This window comes from Cetorhinus maximus, chromosome 4 (assembly GCF_964194155.1).
Source record: "Cetorhinus maximus chromosome 4, sCetMax3.hap1.1, whole genome shotgun sequence".
Taxonomy (NCBI): domain Eukaryota; kingdom Metazoa; phylum Chordata; class Chondrichthyes; order Lamniformes; family Cetorhinidae; genus Cetorhinus; species Cetorhinus maximus.
In genome coordinates, this window is record NC_135882.1 from 157,408,849 (window position 1) to 157,426,349 (window position 17,501).

At 45.7% G+C, this 17,501-nt stretch overlaps 1 protein-coding gene across 12 annotated transcripts in view; it reads left to right on the forward strand.

Moving 5' to 3' along the window:
• The window catches only part of LOC144679979 (receptor-type tyrosine-protein phosphatase mu), an 855,381-nt gene that overhangs the window by 268,528 nt on the left and 569,352 nt on the right, over window positions 1-17,501 (forward strand). For all 12 annotated transcript variants that reach the window (XM_078541013.1, XM_078541014.1, XM_078541019.1 and 9 more), the window contains exon 4: window positions 11,178-11,256. In XM_078541013.1, the coding sequence (XP_078397139.1) occupies window positions 11,178-11,256 (79 nt within the window). The remainder of the gene's footprint in view (window positions 1-11,177; window positions 11,257-17,501) is intronic.

Genomic DNA, 17,501 nt, shown 5'->3' on the forward strand with positions numbered 1-17,501 from the left:
ATTGTTTTAAACAAACACCCAGGCTAGATTTTATGTGCCCCCTCCAGGCATGCTTTTGATTGGGAAAGGCCTTTTTGGTTGGGGAAGGCCTGCAAAATACATCAGGTGGCCAGCGCAATACCATCCCACCACCATCCCCCCCGCCCCGAGCTGACCTGCATAATACTCTATGTGGGCGGGCGCTGAAGTCTATAGCCTGCCCATCACATGTAAATATATAATTAAAGGTCAATTAGGCTTGTTATCAAGCCTATTGACCAGGATTATATGCCGACCATGATATAACACAGTTGGTGTGGACAAGGGGGGAGATGAACTGGTCAACTTTTCTTGTCAGTTTTGGCCTGGATGGTGGCGAACTTCTAGAGTGTTGTTGGAGCTGCACTCATTCAGGCAATTGGAGAATATTCCATCACACTCCTGACTTGTGCCTTGTAGATGGTGGACAGGCTCTGGGGAGTCAGGAGCAGAATTACTCTCTCCAGAATTCCCAGCCTCTGACCTGCTCTTGTAGCCACAGTATTTTTGTGGCTGGTCCAGTTCAATTTCTGTGATAAGTTCAGTTCAATGTAACCCCCAGGGTGTTGATGGTGGGGGATTTAGCGATGGTAATGCTATTGAATGTGATGGTGAGATGGTTGGATTCTCTCTTGTTGGAAATGGTTATTACCTGGCACTTGTGTGCTATGAATGTACTTGCCACTTGTCAACCCAAGCTTGAATGTTGCCCAGGTCTTTCCACATTTGGACATGGATTGCTTCAGTATCTGAGGAGTCGTAAATGGTGCTGAACATTGTGCAATCATCAGAGAACATCCCCACTTCTGACCTTATGATGGAGGGAAGGTCATTGATGAAGCAGCTGAAGATGGTTGGGCCGAGGACACTACACTGAGGAACTCCTGCAGTGATGTCCTGGGACTGAGATGATTGGCCTCCAACAACCACAACCATCTTTCTTTGTGCTAGGCATGACTCTAACCAGCAGAGAGTTTTCCCGTGATTCCCAATGACTCCAGTTTTGCTAGGGCTCCTTGATGCCACTCAGCCAAATGCTGCCTTGATGTCAAGGGCAGTCACTCTCGCCTCAGCTCTGGAGTTCAGCTAATTTGTCCATGTTTTCACCAAGATTGTAATGAGGTCAGGAGCTGAGTGACCATGGGGAATCCAAACTGAGCATCAGTGAGCAGGTTATTGCTAAGCAAGTGCTGCTTGATAGCTTTGTCGATGACCCCTTCCATCACTTTACTTGATGATTGAGAGTAGACTGATAGGGCGGTAATTGGCTGGGTTGGATTTGTCCTGCTTTTTGTGAACAGGCAATTTTCCACATTGCCGGGTAGATGTCAGTGTTGTAGCTGTACTGAAATAGCATGACTAGGGCCACGACTAGTTCTGGAACAAAAATCTTCAGTACTCCAGCCAGACTATTGTCAGGGCCCATAGCCTTTGTTGTATCCAGCCGTTTCTTGATATCACGTGAAGTGAATCGAATTCGCTGAAGACTGGCATCCGTGATGCTGGGGACCTCCGGAGGAAGCCGAGATGGATCATCCTCTCAGCACTTCTGGCTGAAGCTGTTTGCAAGTGCTTCAACATTGTCTTTTGCATTGATGAGCTGGACTGCCTCTTCATTGAGGATGGAGGAATTCAGTTAGTTCAATTATTCAGCACCATTCACAACTGGATTGGCAGGACTGCAGAACTTAGATCTGACCTGTGGTTTGTGAGATTGCCTCGCTCTGTCCATCACACGCTGCAAGACTATAACCATAAGACTTTCTTTGGTTCTACACTAAGCTGTACAATTGTAGCCACAGCTTGTATTTAATTACTAAACTGTCATGATTCTGCAATAAACCATCTGTAAATACTTCCATTCTAGTGCACATGACATTAGGCAGGGGCCTAGAGAATTCAACTTGCCACCATTATATGGAGGTGACTTAATTTCCAGCAGTGAGCTTCACAGTAAAGCAACTTACCAGACACCAGTACCACTGCATCTGAACTCATGTCCAATGATCTGTTACTACTTTTGTTGCCTCAGATCTTTTAGTGGTGAGCAAGTTAGTAGAATCAATCCTGAGAGATAGGGTTAACTGTCATGTAGAAAGGTATGGACTAGTCAGGGATGGTCAGCATGGATTTGTTGAAGGAAGGTCTTGCCTCACAAATTTGATTGAATTCTTTGAGGAAGTGACAAGAAGGGTGGATGAAGGTAGTGCAGTGGATGTTGTGTACATGGATTTTAGCAAGGCATTTGACAAGGTCCCACATGGCAGATTGGTCAGGAAAGTAAAAGCCCATGGGATTCAGGATAATGTGGCAAACTGGATAAAAGGTTGGCTTTGTAACAGGAAACAAAGGGTAATGGTCGATGGATGCCCTTGTGAATGGAAAGCTGTCTCAAGTGGTGTTCCACAGGGCTCGGTGTTGGGACCCTTGCTGTTTGTGTTATACATTAACGATTTGGACGTGAACGTGGGGGGCACGATTGGGAAATTTGCAGATGACACAAAGATTGGCCGAGTAGTGGATAGTGTAGAGGATAGCCATAATCTCCAAAACAATATAGATGGGTTGGTGGAGTGGGCGATAAAGTGTAAGATGGATTTTAACATAGAGAAGTTTGAGGTCATACATTTAGGGAGGTCAAACAGTTACAGGGATTACACAATAAATGGGAATATACTAAGAGGGGTAGATGAAGTGAGAGATCTTGGCGTACAAGTACACAGGTCCCTGAAGGCAGCAGTTCAAGTAGACAAGATTGTAAAGAAGGCATATGGAATGCTCTCCTTCATTGGCAGAGGTACAGAATATAAAAGTAAGGATATAATGTTGGAATTGTATAAAACACTGGTGAGGCCACAACTGGAGTATTGTGTGCAGTTCTGGTCACCACATTACAGGAAGGACGTAATAGCTCTGGGGAGAGTGCAGAGGAGGTTTACAAGAATGTTGCCAGGGTTAGAAAAGTGTAGCTACGAGGAGAGATTGGATAGGTTGGGGCTATTTTCCTTAGAACAAACAAGGCTGAGAGGTGACTTGATTGAGGTGTACAAAATTATGAGGGGAATAGATGGAGTGGACAGGATAAAATTGTTTCCCTTGGTGGAGAATTCTAGAACCAGGGGACATAGATTCAAGATAAGTGGCGGAAGGTGCAGGGGGGACATGAGGAAGACCTTTTTTATGCAGAGGGTAATGGGTGTCTGGAATTCGCTGCCCAAGTTGGTAGTAGAGGCAGAAACTCTAAACTCTTTTAAAAACTACCTGGATCTGCACCTTAAGTGCTGTAAGCTGCAGGGCTATGGGCCGGGTGCAGGAAGGTGGGATTAGAAAGGGCACCTGGGTGTCCTTGGGCTGGCATGGACAAGATGGGCTGAATGGCATCCTTCTGTGCTGTATCTTTTCTATGGTTCTAACCTATGCATGCCCTCTGTCTGTCTATATTGGGAGATATATTTTGTTTCTTCTCAAACTTTCCTCTCTATAAGCTCATCCTCCAGAGCCTGTGGGTGGAATTTAAGATTCCCTATCCACACCCGTAACTATCAACAGGTCAATTAATGTGTGCATATCAATCATTTCAAAACTGCTTTGCATTGAGCAATCTCTGACCTCTGATCTCTTAGAACAGCTGCCCGTTTCAGGAATATTTACGGGGGGATGGTCAGGAGAAAAGGCTGGAATTTCTTTTCACAGGATTTAGGCATCACTGGCTAGGCCAGCATTTATTTCCCACCTCTAATTGCTCTTGAGAGGGTGGTGGTGACCTGCCTTCTTGAACCGCTGCAGTCCATGTGATGTAGGTACACCCACAGTGCTTTTAGGAAAGGAGTTCGAGGATTTTGACCCAGCGACAGTGAAGGAACAGCAATATATTTCCAAGTCAGGATGGTGAGTGACTTGGAGAGGAACTTCCAGGTGGTGGTGTTCCCATCTATCTGCTGCCCTTGTCCTTCTAGGTGGTAGGGGTCACGGGCTTGGAAGTTGCGAAGGAGGCTTGTCTCTCACATTCAAGTCAAGGAATGAAAATTCTACACTCAGATCTTTCAAGGTGGCTACAGAAAATCACAATTAGTTGCTCTCTGTCTGGGGCATAATTTTTTCTCTCTACGTGCATTGGAGCAATCCCAACTCTTCTGAGGATTTTGCATGTGTGAGGACTCGATTCTCCTGAGAGAAGGGAGGATGGTGGTGTGTGTGTGTGTGAATGTGTATGTGTGTGTGAATGTGTGTGTGTGTCTGTGTGTTTTTCTGTGTGTATGCGTGTGTGTTTCTGTCTGTGCGTATGTTTGTGTGTTTATGTGTGTATCTATATGTATGTGTGTCTACCTGTGTCTGTGTGTATGTGGTGGTGGTTGTGTGTGTTTGTGTGTGTATGTGTGTGTGTGGTGTGTCTGTGTATTTGTGTCTGTGTGTTTGTATGTGTGTGCATGTGGGTGTGTATGTATGTGTCTGCGTGCATGTGTGTGTGTTTGTACATGTGTGTGTTCATATGTGCATGTATGTGTGTGTTTGTGTATGCATTTATATGTGCGTGTGCGGTTGTGTGTGTGTATGCGTTAGTGTGTGCATGCATGTCTATCTGTATGTACATATTTTTTATGAGAATTGAATTGTCTTAGGTATTTAGCGTTGTCCTGCCCTATGACATTAAGAAGAGCTGAGCTTTACTACTTAGGGCAACATTATAAAATGTGCGCATATCTGCACCAAGATTTTGGACTGCATTAAGCTTTCCATTCTAATCTGCATTCATGTCTTCTGCTTTAAGTTGAGGAGACAATTTTTCAGAGTGAGAATGTAATTTAGGAAAATTTAAAACTGAATCCCACACCAATCAGCAAGCAACTTTCAAGAATTTTTCTAACAATACTCTTCTTTGACATCTTAAATTTGTGTGTTAGAACATGTTCTGATTGGATAGCTCCGATTTCCATGGTAATTACCAATCACAGTATGGCCTCTGGTCATTATAATGGAAATTGTTGGTAGCTAATCAGAAAGCATACTGATTAGATTCTATTTTACTTTAAAACATTATTTTCTTGCCGGTTATCGCCACTTCTCCCCTTAAAACATTGAGTGGAATTTTACAGCCCGGTCGCTATGAGGCAGAGCCACAAAAGGCGGCGAGCGTTCGAAAGTCCATTGACTTTGGTGGGACCGGGAAATCCCGCCGGTGGGAGGGACCATAAAATTCCGCCCATTGACTCCTTCTGGGGATACAGTTCAACTGATACCGCGATTTGGCTGCAGGGGGCATCATAGCCAAGTCTGACCCCATCAACATGTGCACTTCTGGTAAGGTGGGGAGGGAGGCAGTGGGTCATTGGATAGGGTGAGGAAAGCATATATTGACAACTTTTTTCCCTTCCGATCCTAAGAGAATTCGGTCAGCTATAGCATTGCAAGAACTGCTCCAACTGAGGTCAGATAAGTCAATAAGGACCGAGGATCAAACCTGCAACCTTCCTGGACTGTATGTGGGGGGCAGAAAGGGCAGTGATTTTTAACTTTCTCCCACATGCCTCATGCTGAGAATATGAATGTTAGGACCCCAAAAATTGAGCCTCGTGGTCTCATCCACCCATTCTGCTGTGCCACTACTCCCAGCGCCATTCTCAGTCGGGCACCTTTCTCGGGCCTTCATTGTGTGCACCCAAACTCACTGGGGGCCTAATAAACAGACGTCAATCAGTGGGCTGCACCTCAGGTTTACCCAAGCCTGCAGATGGTAGTAGGAAGGAAGAGCCTTGGAACGCATGAGGTCAATGAGAAGCTAAAGTGTTTAAACATAGCAGCTGGGCCAGCAAGACTGATTAGGCAGGATCTTCACATAGGTTTTTGAGGAAGAAGGGCATGTGGCACATTCGCAAGTTACAAATTTTCTCTCCTTTTAGCAGTGCAGGGAGACATGTCAATTGCTTGCAGTCTCACCAATTTTTATACGTTGACTCATTAGAGAGAAAGTCAGCAGCAATGATTCAGTGCTCTCACTTTTCCCCTCAAACTTGGCAATTTCCTTGAACTTAAAATGAGATTCGTATAGGGTCTAGCTTTGTACATTACATGTTAATTTCAATGCAAGAACGACCTGTAGGTTAATTAAACTGAATGCCTAAAGGTAAAATTTCCTCTCTAACAGGTGCCATGCCATCTTCTGAAGTTATGTTCCATACCAAGATAATGAAGTTGAGAAATAGGAGTTCTGCAGCATATTTTAGCCATTCCAGAATCCTATTTGATATCAGCTACCCTGCTGAGCCATAGAGATAAGAAAGGAGGCCTCTGGCTCCTTTGCACTAAGTCCTTTATCAGCTGCACTAGTCTCAGTGGACGTGCTCTATGGAGCGCCAGGTTTGAAATGTTAATCTGTTTCCATTAACCATCTAGCTTATGGCAACACCAGCTTCTTAAATGATCTTCCCATCACAAGCCTCTCTAATTTTGACCTGTTCATTTCTTACTGTGCAAGACTATGGGGCAATTCACACTTTGCTACCAATTTATACTTCTTGGTGGGGCAAAAGTTGCAACCAAACAAATTGGATTCCCACTGACTTGCAACTGGACCTCTGCTGGTTCCTATTTTCGGGTGAATCTCAATTTGAGTGACCTAAACTACCAGAAACAAACGAGAGCTTCATTAATGGACAGGGATTGGGAGTTTTAAAAGTTTGTTTTCCTGGTATGGTGTGTAATGCACAATGTGTGAACCAATCAAGTGAAAGATGAATAACTCATACAATCAAAGAATAGTACAGAGTAGAAGGAGGCCATTCGGCCCACCTTGCCCATGCTGACTCTCTGCAAGAGCAGCTTAACTAGTCCCACTCCCCTGCCTTTTCCCCTTAGCCCTGCAATGTTTTTTTCTCTACAGTTAACTATCCAATTCACTTTTGAAAGCCATTATAGAATCTGCCTCCTTTCAAGCAGTATGTTCCAAACCTTAACTACTCGCTGTGTAATGAAGTTTTCCTCACATCAGGTGGAATTTTCTGTTCTCACTGGCGTTGGGTGTGTTTGGTGGCATGAGCAGACAATATGGCGTGGAGGCCGTAAATCGGTTTCACGACATCGTGAAACCAGTTTGCAATCGTCTGCTCAGCCCCGTCAATGGCGGCCGTGTTCTCTGCCATCGGACGTCAGGAACCTCGTTGTAGTACATCAGCATATCCTTATAAGGCCAGCCTGCTGGACTCAGTCCCGTCATCCCCTCACCCCCCCTGCCCCCCAACTCCCCACCACCAGGCTGGATCGTCTGCCCACGTCAGTGGGAAAACACGCTGACAACTGTGGCGTGCCGAAGTCAGGACTTACCACCAGGTACCTTGCGGACATCTGAGGAGCAGAAGATGCCGGAACCCAATAGCAACGGCACACTGGAGAAACATCCATGGCATGCTGGATGGATTCTCATGGACATGGCTCTGCTGTGAAGCAGCTCACAGAAGTTGGAAAGTCACCGTTGATGCTCACAGTGGATGATGGTCAAGGGAGTGGGAGAGTAAATTCTAGAAGTGACTGGGAAAGGAAGAGGTGTTGAGGATGGGGGTGTTGGGAGGGGGGAATGAAGGTGCCGGGGGGGGTGAGGTGGGAGGGGGGAATAAAGGTGTCGGCGGGGGGGTGAGGTTGGTGAGGGGGAGGGGGGGAATGAAGGTGTCGGGAGGGGGGAGAGTGTATGGGGAGGAGGGGGTAATGGGGGAGAAGATGACAACAGGGGAAGTAGGTGTAAAGGGGAGTGGAAGGTGTAAGTGAAGGAGTTTGGAGGAGGGAAGGAGTGTGGAGAGGGTAGGGAGTTCAGGCATGGGAAGGAGTCTGGGGAGGGAAGGGAGTCCAGGGGAGGAAGGAGTGCGGAGATGGGAGGGAGTTCAGGGGGAAGAAGAAGTGTGGATGGGGAGGGAGTCCGGGGGGAGGATGGAGTTCGGAGGGGGGAGGGACTAAGGGTGGAGGAAGAAGTAAGGGTGGAGGAGGGAGTCAGGAAGGGGGAAGGAGTAAAGCTGGAGGAAGAAGTGAGGCTGGAGGAAGAGGTAAGGCTGGAGGAAGGAGTCGGGAGGGAGGAAGGTCTAAGGGTGGCAGAAGAAGTAAAGGTGTTTGAGGGAGTCAGGAATGGGAGGGATTAAGCAGGGGAGGAGAGGAGTACAGGGGGTGGGGGAAGGAGTTCTGGGGGGCGAAGGTGTTCCAGGGGTGAAGGAGCCCAGAGGGGGGAAGGGTTCCGGGAGGGGGGTGGGGTCTAAAGTGGGGGGAATGTCCAGGTGAACGTGCAAGGGAGGGGTCTGATGGATCCATGATTACCTCCTGGGGAGCGAACTGAGGGTGGGCGTGGTATGAGGGAATGGTGAGAATGACTGAGAGCAGACTGAGGCAGTAAGGTGAGAGGGTGGAGGTTCGACGGTGGCAGTAGAAGGGACGGTGAGGGTGGCAGGTGGGAACTCGGAGGCAAACACGAACCCGAGAGGTGGGAAGGAGGAGGTCAGGGACGTTAATGTGGGTGAGGGTAGGATTTTCGGAAAGGAAGGGAACGTGCACATTCGCCAAGATACCCCCAAAGGAAAAGGGTTGTAGCTGATAGGTCATGGAGGGGTGGTGGAAGGTGTTGCCAGGGGAGTCAACTGTGATGGGGGAAAGGAAATGGACGACTGGGGGAGGGTAAAGGATGGGGGAGCGAAAGTAAAACTGAATTAGCATAATGTTGACCAAATCGAAAGTGAAATGAGAGTCATGGTGGGTGAGATCAGGTGCTGCATGGGAGTGCGATCAGTGGGTGGGTGGAGATGCAGGTCAGCTCAGATGGTCAACTGAAAGTGAAACCCAGCAGGCAGCATTGAAAATGCTCAGGACATTGAGATGAGTGTGATACGGGTAGGATCTGCTTGCGTGGGAGAGAGTGCTTACAGGAGGCATGGAGAGGCCCTGCCACACACACACACTTCTCCTTCCAGAATCACTTGTGGGTCAGCTGCTCCCTCTGCAGTGACAGAGGACGAGGTTGAGGGGGGTCACAGGCAAAGGGGACTCGGAGGGAGTGGACAGCCTCTGAGATTCCTGAGTGGATGACCCAGGTGTGTGAGTGTATGAGTTGAGAGTGATGAGAAGAGTGAGATACCTTGGTGAGGGGATGAGACCATTCATCCTGTCGTGGCACTGGATGGATGTCCCCTTTTGCAGGGCATTGGCGCTGACCACCTCCCATGCTGAATTGATGATGTAGCTGCCCATCCTGCGGCCAAAGCAGGATAGAGGGCATCACAGCGAGCCTCCATGGTGTCCAAAAAGTGCTCGAGGGACACGTCACTAAATCTGGGTGCCATAGCCTACTTGCCTTTCGGGGCAATGTCTTCTGTGCAGCAGTTGGCAGTTGGATCATTGAGAGGTGTGCGCGTGGCTGGTCTTTAAATATGGCGCCCGGCATGTTGAAGTGACAAGGTGATGGCGTGGCAGGCGAATGAGAGTCCATCCGCCACAGAAACATGTGTTTCCCGGGAATGCATAATTAATGCAGCGGGTTTTGGGACGATATGGCGTGAAATGCCGCCATTGCGGCTGACGGGTAAAACACTCACCAAGGCTAAACCAGAACAAATGCCTGCAGACAATACCTCTCCCAGGAAAGAGAGATGCATCCCACCCCAAATATAGGAACTCATCAATTTATGGAGACACAGTCAGAATCCGCTTGTAGTAACTCAGTCTCATCTGTAAGCCAGGCCAAAGGGCACAGCTACTCATGACCATATTCTGCTGTGTATAGAGCTATGTAGTATATGATGATGGAAGCAGAAAATGCTCAAAGTCCTCAACAGGTCAGGCAGTATCTGTAGAGAAAGAAACAGAGTTAATATTTCTGTTTGATGACCTTTCATCAGAATATATGACAATATGCTGTAATCACAGAACGGCTACAACAAAGAATAGTTTGAAAAGTGTTTTTGGATTAATGCGGGATCGTTTCCAACTTCAATGGGATGAAAATAAAATGGGTTTTACAACGGCTGGGCAATTTGCTCAGATTATTGCCCATGTAGTGATAGTGAAAATTACTTCATGATCAAGAAATAACTGTTTCCAGGTAAGGCCACATTAGTTGGAGGTGTTTCTTTTAGCCCATTCTCTCCCCATCATGTTTGAAGGTGTTGGGAGTAGTTTTGACCTTGTGCGATGGTGTAGAGTGGGTGATAGCAAATCTGCACCCAGTTTGACACCTTTCCTGAATTTCACTTCCATTGAAGGCCCCCTGCTTCGTACCATCTCACAAAGCCAGATTTATGCCCATTGAGTTTGGTGCCAGGTGCCCCCTGGTGCCTTACCCATGTAGCCCTCCTTGGGTGAGCCTTGGTTACTTGTCTATTTACCGTGGAGATGTCACAGCTTCGTGCAAACCTGTACTCATTCTGTTCACCCAGGAGTCACTTGGTGGTGATCACCCAGAGGAATCCTGGCGGCTTTGCGTGTTGAAAACTTTCTTTTCTATGTATGAAAAATAAGATTTATGAGGTGGTATACATTTGTTGTTTCAATCTGTCACATCATTGCTAATGCATTTGTATGAAGTGTGGGTGAGATTGAGTCTATTGCAACGGTGTCACCGAATGACATATGTACAGTATTCAATTTTGACTCTGCATTAAGTTTGTACATTTTCAAGGCAGTGAGCAAGTAACTGTCATTTCATTAATTTGAATGAATGATCTTTTTTTTTCAATATACCACTCATCACTCAACATTGATCCCAGAGGATACACACATTCATGAAGTTACTTGGATGACTGCAAATCCTACCGCTATTAATTATTCAAGTTATAAATGTGTCTCCTGTTGTGGTTGCCCCCAGGGAATCAAAATATACGGAAGCTATTAGGTTAGGGCTTCTTTTCAGGAGGCACGGTGAGTGTGTGGGACCAGTTGTGAGGGTTGCGAGGGAGTGGGGAAGGTCTCCAGATATGAAAGGTCAGACCTGGTCGAAATACCCCAGCAATGAATCAGAAAGGTATGTTAGATGTTCAGTGCAGTGCACCCAACCTATAATTATAGATGCTTCATGATCCTGAATGCCTGGATTTGATCATTCTGATTGGCTTTATGAATGCCCGACAACATGCTTGAGAGTTTATGGTTCCACAGTACACTGAGATTTGTTGAAAACGTGTTTTTATTTATTGTAGGTTATATTTGAAGCAGTTACATCAGGTCAGCCTGAGTACATCGCCATCGATGAGGTGAAAATCCAAGGACACCCGTGCAGTAAGTAACAATCAGATTTTTCCATCCAATTTCAGAGCAGACAGATGGGAGATCTGACCTGTGGTGAAATCAGGTTTTGGCCGTCCTCCTATTAGTTTAAAAAGAAACAGGATACCACCTTCCTGTCCTCAGGACTGAAATGGGACAAAACATGCTTTGACTGGCAATGCCGAACCTGCTCGAATATATGCACCAGGACGTTCCACTTGTACGACACTGCACCGTTACACAGCTCGGAGTAGGCATTGTGATTTCTGTTGCCATTGTCTGGCTTCTCTGCTCACGAATTCTCTCCCTCTCCTTCCTGCCTTTACTGAAGACTGCTCTGCAGTTCACTGATTGCTGTGCTTTTGCAGACACACCTCTGGCTCTCACGTGGTGTGAAGCAGCTTGGCCTGGTGCAGCCAGGTGTTTCCAAAAAGATATCTTGGACTTACTGATGGAACCTTGTTTCATTCAGACACTGGTCACTATCTGCCCACTAGTCCCATTACACAAATCAGAAAATATTTGGCCCCCGTGTTTGATTTAGGGTCAACCTTAGTGTCTGTTAGACCCCGTCCTCTCCCGAAAATAGAGACAGAATGCAGCATATTGCAGTATTAGGCAGAGCTTAGTTCTGTCTAATGTCTGTCAATACTTAGCCAAGCCTCAGTTTGCCACCAATCTGAGGATGGGTGTTGGAAGCTGCCACCCACAGAAGATGGGATCTTCACTTCTGTAGTAAGAGGGAGTGTGGAAATCCCCTTTTTGACAGTTCCTAGAATGTCAAATCCACTACACGTGCAGAAAACCTGATTGCTGGGGGGGGGGTGACATTTTTTAGACATTGTTCCAGAGCCCAAGAGCAAGCATTCTGTTACAGATCTAGATAGATTAGACATAAATCTCACCAGGTTCACTGCCTCTATGAACTGGTACCCAAGGTAATTGTAGGAATTTTCCAAAATGTTTCCACGTGTGCTAAGTGTTTTCAGGTCACAAGTCAGTCCTTGCTTAGCGAGGGCAAGCAAGAAATCTATTCCTTGACTAAGCTACGCCTAGAAAGCGTAATTCTAGGTTTCTGCTAGTTCTGTTTTTGGATGTAGATGCAACTCACTCTTAGCTTCCTCTTGATATCTTTTCCTAGAGGTGTTGGCTTTTTGGTTGTGGAATTTTCTTGTGCTGATTAGCAATTGCCTTTTTTTCAGATTAATGACTTTTGAAATTCATTTATCTATATTGATTTAAGATTGATGATTCTTTTGCATTTTCACCCTTAACAGAGTGATGTAGTGCAAAATGTCACTGGACTTGTAATCTGGAGGCTCAGGCTAATGCTTTGGGTTGAACATGGGTTCAAATCCGACCACAGCAGCTGGTGGGATTTAACTTCCATTAATAAACCTGGAATATGAAGCCAGTCTCATCAATGATGATCATGAAACTATCATCGATTGTTGTAAAAACCCAACCTGGTTTACCCATGTCCTTCAGGGAAGGAAATTTGCAATCCTTGCCCGGTCGTGCCTGCGTGTGACTCCAGACCAATGTGGTTGACTCTGAACTTCCCTCTGAAATGGCCATGCAAGCCACTTAATTCAAGGGCAATCAGGGATAGGCAACAAATGCTGGCTCTCAGTGACACCCACATCCCATGAAAGAATAAAGAGGAAAAAATGTGCTGCCCAGCAGAGCTGGTTTTGCGTGATTAGTGTCTTGAAGCTGGGCAAGTTGGCTTGGGAGAGGACGCTGATATTGGACCGCATTTCTTGCCACCGGATTTGGAAGACCTTGCGAAGGCAGCACTGGTGGTGCTTCTCCAGTGCTTTGAGGTGCCTGCTGCAAGCTGTCCAAGCCTCTGAAGCATGTAAGAACGTGGGGATCACTGCTGCCACATAAACCACGGCCTTCATCTCAGGCTTGAGATCCTGCTCTCACCACACCCCATGGGGGTTCTTGCCCGATGAGTTAGGTTAAAATTGCTCCCTGTGTGTCAGTCAGCAAGCGTGCAGCATGCAAATAATTGTATGTGGTCACTACATTAGTAGACCTAAGTTTATGATTCACATCATTTGAAGGTTTATTTGGTATCAAAAGATGGGTTAAGCATTAATGAGGGTTGGCTGCGTTTGTGTGAAAAATGTCACCCATTTCAACAAACACATTTGTATTAATCAAGCACCTATAAGATGCAATACAAGATGCCTCACAGCAGATTAAAAGTGACATTTGTGCATCCAACTTCAAGATGCAGCAGGTTCAGACAAAGGTCTCCGTTCTAATCATGTTATAACACTTGGAGCATTTAAGTTAGGGTATATCTACCAGAGTTTCTTCAATGTTGAAAACTTTTTCCTCACCCGTGTTCCAGACCTCCACTGGAACTCACTACCATGTGGAGGTGAATAGTTTAGATGCTTTTAAGAGAAAGCTAGATATATACAGGAGCGAGAAAACGATGGAGGATATGTTGATAGGGTTAGATGGAGTAGAGTGGGAGGAGGCTTGTGTAGTGAGGCGGGGAGTCTTTTCCTGAGGCTGTTCCTTGCCAACCATCTTGTTCAGTGCAGGAATAATTTATCTTCTGCAAACTTGCACTGCTTATTTGGTGAGCACCTACCCCTTCAGAACAAAGCAGCAGCTCTTCAAATGTGCTGGTGCATCAGATATACCAATTCACAGCATGCACATCTCCCAGGCAAGATCCCAACCATGCAGGGACCACTGAGTGATATGTAAATGAGTAGATTATACAAACGCATGAGGTCCACGTAGTGTTAATGGAATCTGAGATGTACTCATGTCCTTCTGATCCAGAACCAAGACTTGAAAATTAACCTTGCTGTTTTCTGCTTCAACAGAATGTAGATTGACCTTAAAGCCACAAAAAGACCCTCACCTCATTTCCCCTCTAATGTTTTTAACAATCACTTTAAAGCTATGCCCCCTTGGCACTGACCTCTCTGCTAAACTAAATAATCTTTTCCCATCCACTCTATGCAGGCCCCTCACAATTTTGTTCATCTCAATCAAATCTCCCCTCAACCTCCTCTGTTGCAAGGAGAACAACCCCAGCCTATCCAATCTCTCCTCATAGCTGCAATTTTCCAGTCCTGGCAACATCCTCGTAAATCTCCTCTGTACCCTCTCTAATGCAATTACATCCTTTCTGTAATGAGGTGACCACAACTGCACACAGTATTCAAGTTGTGGTCTAACTAATGCTTTATATTTTTCCAGCATAACCTCCCTGCCCTTATCTTCTATGCCTTGGCCAATAAATGAAAGGATTCCTTATGCCCTCTTAACCATCTTATCAATGTGCCCTGCTACCTTCAGGGACCTGTGGACATTCACTCCAAGGTCCCTCACTTTCTCCACATTTCTCGGTCTCCTTCCATTTATGTGCACTCCTTTGCCTTGTTTGACCTCCCCAAATGCATCACCTCACACTTCTCTGGGCTAAATTCCATTTGCCATTTTTCTGCTCACCTGACCAGTCCATTGATATCTTCCTATAGTCTACAGTAATCTTCCTCACTATCAACTGCGTGAACAATTTTTGAGTCGTCTGCAAACTTCTTGATCAATCCTCTTACTTTTACATCCAAATCATGAATTTATACCATAAAAAGCAGGGGACCTAGTACTGAACCCTGTGGAACCTCACTGGAAACAGCCTTCCAGTTACAAAAACACCCGTCAACAATTACTGTTTGTTTCCTGCCTCTGAGCCAACTTTGTATCCAGCTTGCTACATTCCCTGGATCCCACGGGATTTTATTTTTTTAACCAGTCTGCCATGCGGGACCTTGTCAAAGCCTTGCTAGACCATATCATCGGCACCACCCTCATCAATGCTGCTTGTTACTTCCTCAAAAAATTCAGTCAAATTAGTCAGACATGTTCTTCCCTTAACAAATCCATGGTCACTGTCCTTGATTAGTCCATGCCTTTCTGAGTGACAGTTTATCCTGTCCCTCAGAATTGATTCCAATAATTTGCCCTCTACTGAGGCCAGGCTGACTGGCCTGTAATTATTCAGTCTATCCCTTGCTCCCTTTTTAAACAAAGGTACAACATTAGTAGACCTGCAATCCTCCGACACTACATCTGCATACAGTGAGGATTGGAAAATGATGGTCAGACCCTCCGCAATTTCCTCCTGGCTTCTTTTTAATAGCCTAGGATACATTTCATCCAGCGCCAGTGATTTATCCACTTTCAAGGCTGCTAATCCCATTAATACTTCCTCTCTACCTATGTCTGTCACATCCAATACTTCACACTTCTAGCTACAATATCTGCATTGTCCCCCTCTTTTGTGAAGACAGACACAAAGTATCCATGAAGAACCATACCCACATCCTCTGCCTCCACACATAGATTACCTTTTTTGTCTCCTTTGGGCCCTACTCTTTGCATTGTTATCCTTTTACTCTTAATGTATCGATAAAGCATCTTTGGGTTTTCCTTGATTTTACTGGCCAATATCCTTTCATGACCTCCCTTTGCTTTCCTAATTTCCTTTTTGATTTCAATTCTCCTCTTCCTGTACTCCTCTTGGCTTTCTGTAGCATTGAGTTCTTGGTGTCTGACATAAGCTTTCCTTTTCCGCCTTATCTTATCCTGTAAGCTCCTTGACATCCATGGGACTCTGGATTTAGCAGTCCCACCCTTTTTTCGAGGGAACATGTTTACTGTGAACCCCTTGAATCTCCCCTTTGAATGTCTCCCACAGCTCTGACCCCGATTTACCTTCAAGTAGCTGTTTCCAGTTCACTTTTGCTAAATCACTTAGTAAATTTGGCCTTGCCACAATTTAGAACATTAACTCCTGTTTTATAACTATGTTAAAACCAGCTGAATTAGATCCCAACCACCAAAATGGTCTCCTACTGTCACTCTTCCCCTGCTCAGCTTCATTTCCTAAAACTAAGCCCAGAGTCGCACCCTCTCCTGTTGGACTTGCTATGTACTGGCCAAAAACATCCTGCTGAATGTACCTCAAGAATTCTGTTCCCTCCATTCCTTTCATGCTAAAACTATCCAAGTTAATACTGGGGTAGTTAAAATCCCCTACTCACACTGCCCTTCTATTTTTGCACTTTTCAGAGATTTGCCTACATATTTGCTTTTCTGTCTCCCTCTGACTGTTTGGGAGATCTACAGCACACTCCCAGTAATGTGACTGGCCCTTTCTTTGTTCCTAAACTCAATCCATATGGCCTCAATTGATAATCCTTCTAATATATCATTCCTCCTCACAGCTGTAATTGCTTCTCGAACCAAAATTGCCACACCCCTCCCTTCTTATCCCCCTCTCTATCTCACCTGAAAGCCCTGTAACTGGGAATGTTGAACTTCCATTCCTGTCCCTCTTTAAGCCATGTTTCTGTAATAGCTATGATATCACACTGCTACGTTCCTGCCTGTGCCCTCAGCTCGTCTGCTTTATTTGCTATACTCCTTGCAAGTACCCCTGAGCACTGCCAAACTCTTTTTTCCTCTATTTTTTTGTTTCCTCTGTCTTCCAGACTCAATCACTGATATTCTGCATCCATTACTATTTCTGATTTTTCCCCCCATCTGAGTCCACCCTGAGGTTCCCATTCCTCTGCCAAACTAGTTTAAATCCTTCCCAAAAACACTAGCAAACCTCCCAAGAAGGATATTGGTCGTGGCTCCATTGAGGTGCAAACCGTCCAGCTTGTACAGGTCCCACCTCCCCCAGAACCGGTCCCAATCCCTGAGGAATCTGAATCCCTCCTTCCTAGACCATCTCTCCAGCCATGCATTCATCAGCTCCAACCTTCTATTTCTATGGTCATCGGCATGTGGGACTGGTAGTAATCCAGAGATTACTACCTCTGAGGTCCTGCTTTTTAATGTCTTACCAAGCTCCTTAAAATCTGCTTTCATGCCTTCATCCCTTTTTCTACCTAACTGGGAATTATTTGGTACCAGATGTGAACTATGACTTCTGGCTGTTCATCCTCCCCCCCTTAAGAATATCCTTCTTGTGTATGCCTTCTTCCAAATGCTGCTCTGGTATTGGATCCAGGGGCACTTTTCAGCTGGAGATTCACAGCAACAAGTTCAGAGATGAAGGTGAGAGGAAGAGAGGCTCTCAGGAGAATAAATGAGGATTAAAAATACAGATAAAAAGGAACTTTTGAACACTGCAGGAGTCAAACAATACATTTACCCATAGCAGGCAACAGAGCCCAAGTCTGACTGGTATATGCCTCATTATCTCATCA